The following is a 12,689-nucleotide window of genomic DNA, read 5'->3' on the forward strand; positions in this document are numbered from 1 at the left end:
CAGTAGTTTCTTTTGATCTCAGGCAGAGCATCAATAAGAATTGTTGATGGTCAAAGGGGCCATGCCAATTTTCTCAAAACTCTTGCGGAAGTAGAAGCGATGGTGTGCTTTCTAGGCCATGACATCTAAAACCTCACAATATAGATAATGGCATTTTAAACTAATTGTATTAATGGAGAAAGGGGATTAAGTGCGAGAGAGTTACAGACTCACAATAGGAAAGCTATATTTCCTGAAAGATTTTCAAAAATAAATGTTTTTAATAACAGTAAGTTTATTCTGCTACTGTAAGCTAAAAGTTCTAAAGGTTCCATGAAACTTTGTTTAGTAAATATCTTTACACAACTGTTAATCCAAGTGATTGCTTGTCAATTTCCAATGGCCTCCCATGGTGAAACTAGCTGCAGCCCTGTCTTTTGCACTCAGGCTGGCCCAGCTAATGTTGAGGATGGGGATAATTTTGGAGTTTCCTCCTCTCATTTCGTGTTTAATTGTCCATCCCGAATAATGATACAGGTGGTTTTGCTATAAACTTCCAAGAAGCTAGCTGTCAATCGATCAATCAATTCCAATCTAGTTACAGTTATCATACGTAATGTTACAATACAGACATCTATTCAAAACTGCCCATACTGTATGTCCTGTTCACAAAACCCAGTACCTTAGGAGGTGGTCATTTCCAAAGTACGAGCTTCAGATAAATTGGTCATTACTAGGAGAAATAAAGGGAATAGGTTGTCAGTCAGTGCAGGGTTCCCCTGTGGCCATTCCCCTTGCTAACAGGTACTCCCCTTTGGAGACTGTTAAGCGACATGTTCTTTCAGGGACTAACAGCAGTTGTCAGGTGTGTGGCACTGGTTGGCTCTGAGGGTTAGACGGAAATTGCAGTAAGATAGCATGATAGTGATGGGGGACTCGATGGTTCAGGGGTTTGTGGCTGTAGAAGACAAGCCAGGATGGTGTGTGGCCTCTTGGGTATCAGAGTTAAGAATGTCTCTAAGTGGCTGCAGAAAATGGGAGAAGGCAAACAGCCAAAGGTTATTGTACACATTGGTGCAAATGATATAGGTAGTACAAGAGATGAGGTCCTGCAGAATGTATAGGCAGTGAGGCAAGTAATTAAAATGTAAGACCTGAGAGCAGTCATCTATGAAAAACTCCCAGTGCTATGTGCTGGTGATTCCGGAAAATAGGCCAGATGAACATGTGGTTGAAGAACCTAAGGGCAATTATTTAGATTCTTGGATCATTAGGATCTCTTCTGGAGAGGGAGGCAACCTGTATAAGAGGGAAGGGTTGCATTTGAACCAGAGAAGGACTAATATCCTAGTGGGAAAATTTGCTTTTGCCACCAGGGAGGGTTTAAACTAGACTGGCAGGACAGTGAGATGCGAGTGAAGTCAAAGAGAAGACAGGTACGTGTGGCAATCAGATAGTCACATTTACAGTTAAAGGACTGATAGGACCACTGCTTTAAAGTGCATCTAGTTCAATGCAACACACCCAAAATGCTGGAGGAACTCAGTGAGTCAAGCAGCATCTATGGATGGAAATGGAAAAGAATTTCAGGTCAAGACTCTTCATCAGAACTGGAAAGAAAGAGGATTGAAAGCAGCATAAAATGATGATGGGTCAGGGAGGAGCACGAGCTTGTGGGTAATAGGTAAATCCAGGTGAGAGTGGGAAGATAGGTAGGTAGGAGTAGGTGATATGTGGGAATAATAAGAGAAGCTGGGAGGTGATATGTGAAAGAGGTTAATGTCTGAAGAACGCAAACAACAGGAATTCTGCAGATGCTGGAAATTCAAGCAACACCAGCAACTTTGAAATAGTTGGATTGTCTGAAGAAGATGGATTGTAGGAGAGGTCAGTAGACCATGGAATAAAGGAAGGGAAGGTCTGGGTGATGGGCAGTTTGTAAGGTCAGGAGAAGGGAAAGAGAAAGGTGGAGATGGGCCAGAGGGATAAGGGAAAAAAAGGTAGGGGAGTGGTTACTGGAAGTTGGTTTCAATGCACGTAGTTTAACAGGAAAAGTGGATAAACTGAGGGTGTGGAATGCCTCTAGGGACTGGGATATTGTGGCTGAGAGAAGGGCAGGACTGCCAGCTCAGTTCTCTGGGATACCAATGTTTTAGGCATGACAGAGGATCAGGTAAGAAAGTAGTTATGGGAAAAGTTATATCTGGTCCACAGATTAAATTGATGTACTGAAGCAGGGCCAACTTTGAGGGAATTAGGCAGAATCTAGCTGGGGTTGACCAGGTCACTATTTAAAGGCAAAGGGAAACCGGCAAGTGGGAGGCTTTTAAAAAGGTGATATCAAGATTCCAGCACATTGTGTTCTTGTTAGTTTGAAGGGTAGACATACCAAGTTCAGGGAAGCTTGGCTAATGAGAGATTGATGTTCTAGTAAGGAAAAACAAGGAAGCATACATATTTAGGCAGCTGTATACTAATGAATTCCTTGACAAATATATAATTTTAAGACCAGGCATAAGAACGAAATCAGTAAGGCAAGAAGTTACAAGATGGACTTGGCAGCCCAAATTAAAAATAATCTCAAGTGATTCTTCAGTTCTAGTAACTGTTAAAGGTCAACTAGGGAAATACCACATTTTCTTAAGCAGCCCCTGTGTGGAGCCACAGAAATAAGCTGATAATTTTAATATCTATTTCTCCTCAGTGTTCACTAAGGAGAATATCATTGATACTGAATAATTTAGGGGAATAAGTAGTAAGGGGTTGGGCATGGGTTGTATTTGTAGCCTAGAAGTGTACTAAAGTGGGAAAATACCCAAAGCCTGATCAAGTGCACCTTCTGACTTTATGGGAGGCCTCTGAAGAAATTGCAGAAGCCCTTGTGTCGATAACTTTCTTAATTTTAAGCCACTGAATAAGTCCCAGAAAGTGGTTAATGTTGTTCCATTTTTCAAGAAGGATAGCAAGGACAGATCAGTGAGTTGTAGGGAAGTTACTGGAGAGAATTCTGGGGGATGATCTACCATCACTTGGGCACAGATCCAAGAAGGGAGAGATATAAGAGACCTGAGGGTTAACTTCTTTACAGAACATGATGAGTACCTGGAATAAATTGCCAGAGATACAATTGCAACATTTGGATAGGTACATGGAAGGGAGGAGGTTGGAGATTTATGGGCCAAACCTGAGCAACTGGGACTAACTGTGGTTGTCATAGACCAGTTGGCCTAAAGGGCCTGTTTCCATGCTGTATAACTATAACACGTTTTCATGGAATTGAAATTGGTTTATTACTGCATACAAGTACAGTGAAAGGCTTGTCTTGCATATCGTTCATACAGATTAATTCATTGAGGTTGCAGAGAACAGCTTGCAACGAGTTACCATGCTCCAGATAACGCGATTGCTGTTATTATTTATAATGTGATTTCGGTAAGGAGCTAAAAGTTACTTTGGAAGTTGACAGATAGAGAAAAAAAACTTGTCTTGTTTGAGGCGGAGAGAGAAAAAATAGTTTCCATGTAGACCCTACAGTAATCAAACACAATTTTTCCTTGGCCTGTTTAAAAAAATATATTTAGAGATACAGTGCGGAACGAGCCCTTCCTTCCAGCCCAATGAGCCGCACCGTCCAGCAACCCACTTATTTAAACCTAGCCTGATCACAGGACAAATTATAAACACAAAATAATCTGCAGATGCTGGGGTCAAAGGCTACCCACCAGCCATCTCCTTCCCACCCTTCTTTATAGGGCCTCTGCCCCTTCCCTCTATAGTCCTGATGAAGGGTTCCGGCCCGAAACGTCGACCGATCTTTTCCACGGATGCTGCCCGATCTGCTGAGTTTCTCCAGCGTGTTGTGAGTGTTGCACAGGACAAATTAACAATGACTAATTAACCTAGTAACCAGCATGCCTTTTGACTGTGGGAGGAATCCGGTTTATTCGGAGGTAACCCATGTGATCACGGGGAGAATGTCCACATTCCTTACAAACCGTGTGGAATTGTACTCAGAGCTGTGATAGTGTCACTAACCACAACGCTGCGGTGGCACTTCAAACCGGTCTCAGCCCGAAACGTCGACTGTACCTCTTCCGAGAGATGCTGCCTGGCCTGCTGCGTTCACCAGCAACTTTGATGTGTGTTCCTTGCGCTGGTGAATCGTGTGTTCGGGACCAGGCTACTGGCATCTCCAAATCTCATCACCAGTTCAAAATTTATTCACCAAGCTAATTTCACATCCGCAACATTGTCCTGTTTTCCATATCAACCGAGAATTTGCAGTAGAAATGTCATTTTCATCTTTGCATCATCATTAGAGAATAAATCACAAATTAACTTCTACCAATTGTCGACAAGCAAGTTAACACAAAAAAAAACAAATGTTGGAAATCTTAAATCAAAATAACAGAGCGCACATTCGCGTTAAAGAGCCCCGACACACGCAAAATGCAGGAGGAAGTCAGCAAGTCAGGCAGCATCTATTAAAATAAAAAAACAGTCGGCGATTCGGTCCGAGACCCTTCTTCAGGACTCAATGCCCGAGAGCGTCTCGGGGTCCGGGTACAGTACAGTACAATTCCGGCTCTAAGAGAATGCGCATGCACGGAAAGGAAACCGCCGACAAAAAGAAAGCGCGCAACCGCATCGACGGACCCGGCGGTGCCGCTAGGAGGGTGCGCATGCGCATTCCCGAGCGACACTCAGCGGCGATGAGGGTCTGCGGAAGGAGTGGTGGATTGGTCGTGGTGGAGCGCTTGGTGTTTGCCGCCGACGCCGGGGACTCCGACCCATGCTCCAGGGCGGTGTTGTTCGCAGGACAGCTGCCAAATCTGCACAAACTTGCCTGGAACCAAGTGAAGGGGAAGCTGGAGCCCCGGGTGACCCAGGAGGTAGCGAGAAAGCAAGAGGTCCAAGATGGGGCCAGATGTTCAGGCTATTCAGCCCTTCTGGCTCTCTGTTGACCCGGCACCTATACTTAGGTGGCAGTGGCCCAGGGCTAAAGAGAGTGGAGTTGCTTGAAGCATGTTCTGATGCTCAGTTTGCACCTTGATTTTTAAATTATTACTCTTCATGCTTCCCCCTGCCTCCCACTTATATATCTGTAGTCCCTTGCTCTTAACGTCCTACTCATCTCTGAATTTTACTGCTGCACCATAGGTGACTGCACCTTTGATGGGAAAACGTAAACTCTAAAACTCTTACGTTAAAAGCATTGTGCCTGATCTTGTGTCTACCTACTTTGTGTTTTGGTGCCAATGTTTTCGTTCTCACTATCACTAGTAATGACAGTGTTTATTGTCCCTCATCTGTGGAGGCACATTATTGTGTTTAGAGTTAGTCCAGGTAAAGGATTGCACATTTCCTTCCCTGAAGGGCCTTACTGCTGCTGAAACCAGTTACAATGAAATATTTAATTGCACTTGTACTACTGGCATCCATTCCTTCTAGAACTGACTTTATAGACACAGGTAGATTCATTGCTAATTATTTATTTCTTTGAACAGAAGAACCTGGTTTGACCATCACTTGTTTTTTCTCCACTGTAATTTTTCCTTTCTTCCCCTGACCCAACCATCATGTTATCTGTCAATGGTCAGACCCTATCAAAGGCAGTCCATTCATAATCTGAAAAAGTTGTCAGTTCAGACACAACCATGGAGCAGGACGCAGTTAGCATTTCAAGGTAATGATGTTTCAGATGAACAGAACTTTCTGATGAAAGGTCATAGATCTGATCATTTTCAATTAGGGTCATTTGTTTTGCAGTTAGTGACCCCTGACCTGATGAGTACTCTGGCATTAATTTTAGATTTCCAGAATCTGCAGGTATTTTTTGACTGTACATCACTTCTACTATTTGTGCACACCAGAATGTTGATTTACAGTATTAAGACAAATGGAATACTACTTTTAAATTACCCTTTTGATGTACAATGTTAGATAATTGCTATCAGAACAATTCAGTATTAATGATGTTTAGATTATATGTAAAATCCATTTTTGCAGATTTCTTGTCCCTACCTACATCTATTTAAAAACCTTGCCATTTTGCTCATGTAGTTTTTTTTTAGCATTTAGGACATTGGCTGTTGTATTTTATAGATCAGTGTTAATTCCAAACAGCACAAAGTTTTTACTGTCTTCCATGAATGCTTAAAAGTTATATCTTCAAAAGATAAATATAGAACAAAAGCAAATACTGTGGATGTTGGAAATCAGTAATAACAAACAGAAAATAGCAGAAGAATTGTGGAGAGCAGAGAAATTAAAATGTTGAACATTTTCTGCCAAATGCCATGTTCTCTCCGGTCTTTAGCCAGAGTGTGGTGAATCTGTTTTGTTGCCACAGGCAGCTGCGAAGGCCAAAGTCATTGGGTATATTTAAGGCAGCAGTTGATAGGTTCTTGATTGGTCAGGGCATGAAGGGAGACTGAGGAGATTGAGGCTGAGGGAAAATAGATCAGCCATAATGAAATGGTGGAGCAGACTTGATGGGCCAAGTGGCCTAATTCTGCTACTGTATTTTGCCATCTTATGCTGCCTGACCGAACAAGTATCTCCCAGCAATTTCTATTTTTATTTCAGAGCAGAATATGGGCCACAGTAGGAAGATGGATGGAAGAGGCCAGGGAGAATAGTTTATGTAAATACTTTGAATTCTCTTCTCCAGAGAATGTAAATGTTTTGTATCTGATTATGTCCTTGTACCTTATTGTCTGCCTGCACTGCACTTTCTCTGTAACTTAATTCTACATTCCTACTTGGGATTGAAGGGAAACTAACCTGTGGGAGTTGAGATTATTGCTCTGCTTTTGCCATTGGCATTACTGCTACCATCATCCTCCACTGGTGTGGTGCCAATGAGTGAAGCAACATATTTTCAGAAATGAATCCTCTTCTGTGCAATACATCATGTAGTTCGTTTACTTGGATAACAAGAGAGAAACAACATTTATTTAGAGTACCTTTGGTCTGGTTATTCTTAGCCCAAAAACATTCTGATTTAAGTTTAACATAAAATTTCAAATAAAACCCATATTTATGTGCTTAATGAGATCAATGATTGCAATTGATTCATTATGAAATCTCTTGCTCAGACTGTATCTCTTCCATGATCTCCATCAGCATAGGTGCATCACAAGGCTGTGTGCTTTGCCCCCTACTCTACTCAATTTATGCTTATGATTGTGTGGCTAAGCACAGATCTAAGGCCATATTCAACTTTGCTGATGTCACCACTGTCGTAGGTTGAATTAATAGTGGACAAATCAGCATATAGGAAAGAGATTGAAAATCTGTATGAATGGTGCCATAGCAACGACCTCTTACTCAATATTAGCAAGACCAAGGAGCTTTTATTGACTTCAGGAGGAGAAAAGCAGAAGTCCATGATCCTATCCTCGGAGGATCAGAGATAGAGATGGTCAGCACCTTTAAGTTTCTCTGCGTTATTATTTCGGAGGACCTGTCTTGGGCCCAGCACATAAGTGCCTCTTACTTCCTTAGGAGTTTGCAAAGATTTGGCATGACAGCCAAAACTTTGACAAACTTAAATAGATGTGTGGTGGAGAGTATATTGACTGGCTGCATTACAGCCTGGTATGGATATACCAATGCCCTTGAATGGAAAGCCCTTCAAAACTAGGGGATACAACCTAGTCCATCATGAGTAAAGCCCTCTTCATCATTGAGCACATCTACATGAAACATTGCTGCAGGAAAGCAGGGATCCCCACCATGCAGGATATGCTCTGATTTTGCTGCTGCCATCGAGAAGGTATGGGAGCGTCAGGTCACACCACCGGGTTCAGGAACAGTTATTTCTCTTCAACCACCAAAGGGGATAATTTCATAATTTCATTCAACTTTACTTGCCCCATCATTGAAATGTTCCCACAACCTCTGGACTCATTTTCAAGGACTCTTCATCTCATGTTATCAATAGTTATTTATTATTATTACTTATTTTTGTGTTCACACACTGGTTGAACACCCAAATTGGTATGATCTTTCTTTGATTCTATTATGGTAATTATTCTATTAAAGATTTATTGACTATGCCCGCATATTCAGGGTTGTATATGGTGATGCGCGTGTATACACACACACACACACACACACATATACACATACACACATATACACACACACACACACACACGCTGAGTTTGCTAAGTTTAGATATAATTGTAATTCTCCTCTGTGTAGAGCCAAATAAGCCCTGGAATAATGCTCAGTTTGTTGTTCAGGTCTGGCAGACAGCACTGAGAACTTTGAATCCAAATCCTACAGCTACTTGCTCTCTTTGGCTCAATTATGCTCTAGTGGCAGCACTCCGGTCCAAAGTCAGTCGTCACAACAGTCCATCTTCAGCTCACTTTCTCACACGATTGATTAGTAGTTCCTTGACTCGAAGAACCAACCAGTGCATTGTGGTGAGTGATCTTTTTGTCTCTTGTTTATATAAGCTCCATCCTGTTATTTGTGAATTTTCTTTTTTCAATGTTCATTTTTATTTTCAAAAGGCTAATTAAAGTTAATGCTGATTATTTATGATAAATTACTGGCGATTTTTTTCTGTATGGGCAATCCCATGTTTTTTTTTTGGAGGGAGGTGATATTGCCTTCCTAGAAATTGGTTCTTATTGTAAATTTCTGAAATTCTAAGATGTGTCTTCTGTGCATGTGTCAAGAAATTTGAATTTAAAAGGTTGTTTGTTTATTTTTCACATGTAAATTTTGTAAGAGTGCATTTGTATTCTATATCTCAGATTTTCTAGTGGTCATTTGAGAATTCAGCAAGGGTGAATTTCCATTACCCAAACTTCTGCGTTGGGGAGGGCATCCACCTGTACAGTTATTTTACTGACTTGACATGATTTTTCAAAAGCAATGGGAATTTTCAGAAAAAGCTGTACAAAATAGTTTTCCTTGATGGCTTTCGAAAAGTCAATTGAGTTGACCAATTAAATAAAAAAAATTAGAAAGAGGCCTTGAGGTTTTAGCTCAAAAACGTTACATGGGATGATTTTCATCTAACGTTCTGTTGTCTATTTGAGTGGGATTGTGGTATTAAAGAAAAGACCTTCATTAGTGTTATATATTTGCATCCCTTTCACGACATCTCAACGGGTTTACTAGCCAGTGAAATATGTCTGTGGCATGATTATTGTTGTAATGTGGCCAATTTTTGTATAACAAGATTCCCAAAATGGCATTTTAGTGCAAAAATTAGAATTGATACAGTTGAGCTAACAGATTAGATGACGGAGACTGGAACTTACTGCCTTCATGATTAGCGAAAAGTGTGGAGATGGTATTTCACTTCTGACTTCATAAAAATTGCTTTAAGTATTTGCCTGAAATCTATTTGTGGTATCTTGAAAGAATACCATAAAACAATATTTAATGGAGTCGAGGCTATGGAATAGGTGGAAGGAAAATAATTCTGAGGTGATAGATCACCTATGATTTTACTGAATGGTAAAGAGGCATAGGATGGAATGATCTACTACTTAGTATGTTCTTGAGGATATATGCTGATTTTTAATACTGATAAGCAAATAGTTTTGTTTTTTGTACCAATGACAATTCAACAAATAAAATTCAGTGCTGCCTGTGACAAGATTAAAAAGCTGAAATTGCCAGGAAAATCAACTGTATCTGAACATCATGCCGAAGGAACTAATGTGCTTTTTCATACAGAATAATAATACTGTTGAAGCAGATGATAGTATCTGTAGTTTTAGTCTGCTCCAGGATACTTAAAATACAACCACAACATTAATTATTTTCCTCGTAAGCTTATTAAGTATTTATTAGGGGTTTGCATACATGACATAATACTATCTGATATTTGCTTGCATTTCATTACCAGCACTTAAAATTAATGTTACTAGAGACTTGAGTCATTGTTTTGCAAGTTATCTGCTTTCAGTTGAAATATCTTTTTTTCTCAATGTTATATACCCGGGGCAAAGACTATTTGCTAAATCGTATATCAGAGAATTAGCTGATGTTACAAAGAGGACAAACATGAAGGAGTCTAGTAAGTTGACTATTAATACCTGGCACAAACATTAAAGAAAAGTGAGTCTGTTAAAACTCTTAAGTTTTAAGATTTGTGCAAAGGGAAGAAAACAAAAAGAATCCAATTAAATGACTTGTGTGAACTCTTTTTTTGACCATTGAACAACTTCTCTGATGTATGCAACTTTTAATTTATGGTTAAAAACAGAAATAGAAACAGTAGTCAGCTCTTCAGCTCCACCTGACTACTACAGCATTCTGTCATTTCAAAGCTGACCTTCTGCTTTGGCTACATTTTCCCGCATTGAACCCTAAAAATGTATCAATTTCTGTCTGATTTGGATATGATTATGTATCACATTGTTTTTCAAAAGACTTTTAACTTATTATTATGGTTATAACTTTTATTTCAGTTGGTCTGTGAATATGCAGAGGTTTTTGCCTTAGCATGTGCACTAACAAGAGCGTTTCCTTTGTTCACTCGACGCACTGGAATGCATGAACATGAAGACAAGATCACTGTTACTGTAGAGTTTATTCTAGTGGGAGAAAATACCAAGCCACTCTGTGAATCTGCACTTGAAGTAAGTAATAGCACAATGGTAGGAGCTACAAAATGATGTAGTTGCTGATTTAAGATTAGCTTTCTTTGTTACATCAAAACCTTAAAATATGCAGTGAAATGCATTGTTTGCTTCAATGGTAGGCACAGTTTGAAGATGCGTTAGGGACAGCCCGCGTCCACAACTTTAATAACCCTAACCCGTATGTCTTTGGAATGTAGGAGGAAATTGGAGAAGCAAGAGAAAACCCATGTGGTTATGGGGAGAACATACAAACTCCACACAGCCAGTAGCGGGAATTGAACTCCTATCACTGGCATTGTAAAATGTTGTATTAACTGCTGCTCTGCCGTGCCACCCATGATGTTTGTTTTCATAGCTTCTAATTCTGTGTGGTTTGACAGGGATCTGAATTGAGCTGCACTTGGTTGCATAAATTGCCAATTGTCTTTTACCATCATTGTAATGGATTACTTCCTAAAATAACAGTTGACTGCAAAGCCAAATATTTTAAGTGAGTTTTATGTTATGGTGTACACTGTTTTGTCAGCTGAACAAAATCATAGGGACATATTTTACTAAACTATGGAGGATTAATGTTTGCTCCCATGGAGCAAATTGTAGTTGCAGAGACATTTGGAAAGTTGCGGTTAGTGCTCTCTTAAAACCCTTTAGCCTTTGGTAGCATACTGGAAACCCAGAGGTTTTCTTAATTTTGTTAAAGGTATTTTTAATGGCCCTTTCACATCTTCTTGTATTTAGTTCTAGCTTCTGTGACATAAGGTATCAAGAAGCTTCTTTCAACTTCCCCTGTGTTTCTTGCTATTTTAGTTTGTCTTGATTACCAGGCTTTTATACTTTCAAGATCATCATCACAATTTTAATTGCCTTTCGATGGTGACTGCAGCAATTTTCATATTACCTGTACAAAATTTAAAAGGGTTTCTCTTTTGTTGAACACTAAAGCCTGCTTTCCATAAGTTCAATTGTTTTTGTTTTCCTTTTTAACACTTAGTAGGTGGGATAGTAGTAACTTATGCACAATAGGCCTTTGCTTAATATAGCATCAAAAATATTGTTCAGATTAGTTGCTGTCTAGTGCCATAATATAAATTGCAGTGACTTGAGCAGCCAGTGACTTTAAAGGATGTTAAGTTGTTTATTTCATTTTATTCAGAAAAGAGTAGCTTACTGCATAGCTTGCAATATTGACAAAATAACCTCATTAGGGTGGAGGTACTGTTAGATGGCCCTGTTAATTTTCCAGCACTTAACCATTATTTATTTCATAGTGTTTGTTAAATGCTGCTGAAGGCATCCGATTAGCAGCTCGTATTGTGGATATGCCATGCTGTGAGATGAATACCGATGACTTCCTTGAGGTGAGCACTTTCAGTTCTTTAGACAGTGGCATAAACTGATTCAGCTCACTCTCTCCTGTATTTTGCACTTGATATCAACAATTACATCTGCCACTTTATTTTTGTCAAAAGTGTATTTTTTCAGAACTCCAGTGGTAAAATAATGTTTTATGCACATGCAGCAACTTAAAACGTAGTATTGATTTGTTAACTATTTAGCTTTCTAATAGACTGTTAGGGAATATACGGCACAGAAGCGGATGAACTCAACCATGCTAAACAAGTTGCCAACCTGACTTAGATCCATTTCCCTTTTTTGTAGACTGATTTATGTAAATGTGTTGTTAATGAGACCTTTTGCTATAGGGTTCATATTTATTCGGTTTCAGAAGAGCAGTGCAAGAATCTTTGGGTACATGTTAGAATTTCATTGTTGGTTGATTCAGATAACCTGATCTCTTAACTAGATATAGCATGGAGTTGAATTGGTCAAACACTCCCTATTGAGCTTTCTTTTAGCTGCTTTCAAATGTGTATTAATTTTATTTGATTAAAAATATTGGGAGCAAATAGTAATGCTGTGAAGTAGAGCAAGATATTGCATTGATATAGTTCCTTTGAACTTGGTTTGATTCGAGAGGGTTGTGAATCTCTGAAATTCTTTGACCATTTGGGTGTGAAATATAGATTATTGAAGGTATTTTTAAAAAGGTAGTTTTTTCATATATCTGATTAGATTAGATTCAGATTAGAT

At 39.5% G+C, this 12,689-nt stretch overlaps 1 protein-coding gene across 2 annotated transcripts in view; it reads left to right on the forward strand.

The window, feature by feature from the left end:
• Positions 1-4,669: 4,669 nt before the first annotated feature.
• Positions 4,670-12,689, forward strand: part of LOC134352105 (probable aminopeptidase NPEPL1) — a 50,447-nt gene continuing 42,427 nt past the window's right edge. For both annotated transcript variants that reach the window (XM_063059308.1, XM_063059315.1), the window contains exons 1-4: positions 4,670-4,871; positions 8,232-8,417; positions 10,425-10,595; positions 11,867-11,956. In XM_063059308.1, coding sequence (XP_062915378.1) covers positions 4,692-4,871; positions 8,232-8,417; positions 10,425-10,595; positions 11,867-11,956 — 627 coding nt within the window. In that variant the 5' untranslated portion in view covers positions 4,670-4,691. The remainder of the gene's footprint in view (positions 4,872-8,231; positions 8,418-10,424; positions 10,596-11,866; positions 11,957-12,689) is intronic.

The sequence above is a fragment of the Mobula hypostoma genome, chromosome 1 (genome assembly GCF_963921235.1).
Source record: "Mobula hypostoma chromosome 1, sMobHyp1.1, whole genome shotgun sequence".
NCBI classification, from domain to species: Eukaryota; Metazoa; Chordata; class Chondrichthyes; order Myliobatiformes; family Myliobatidae; genus Mobula; species Mobula hypostoma.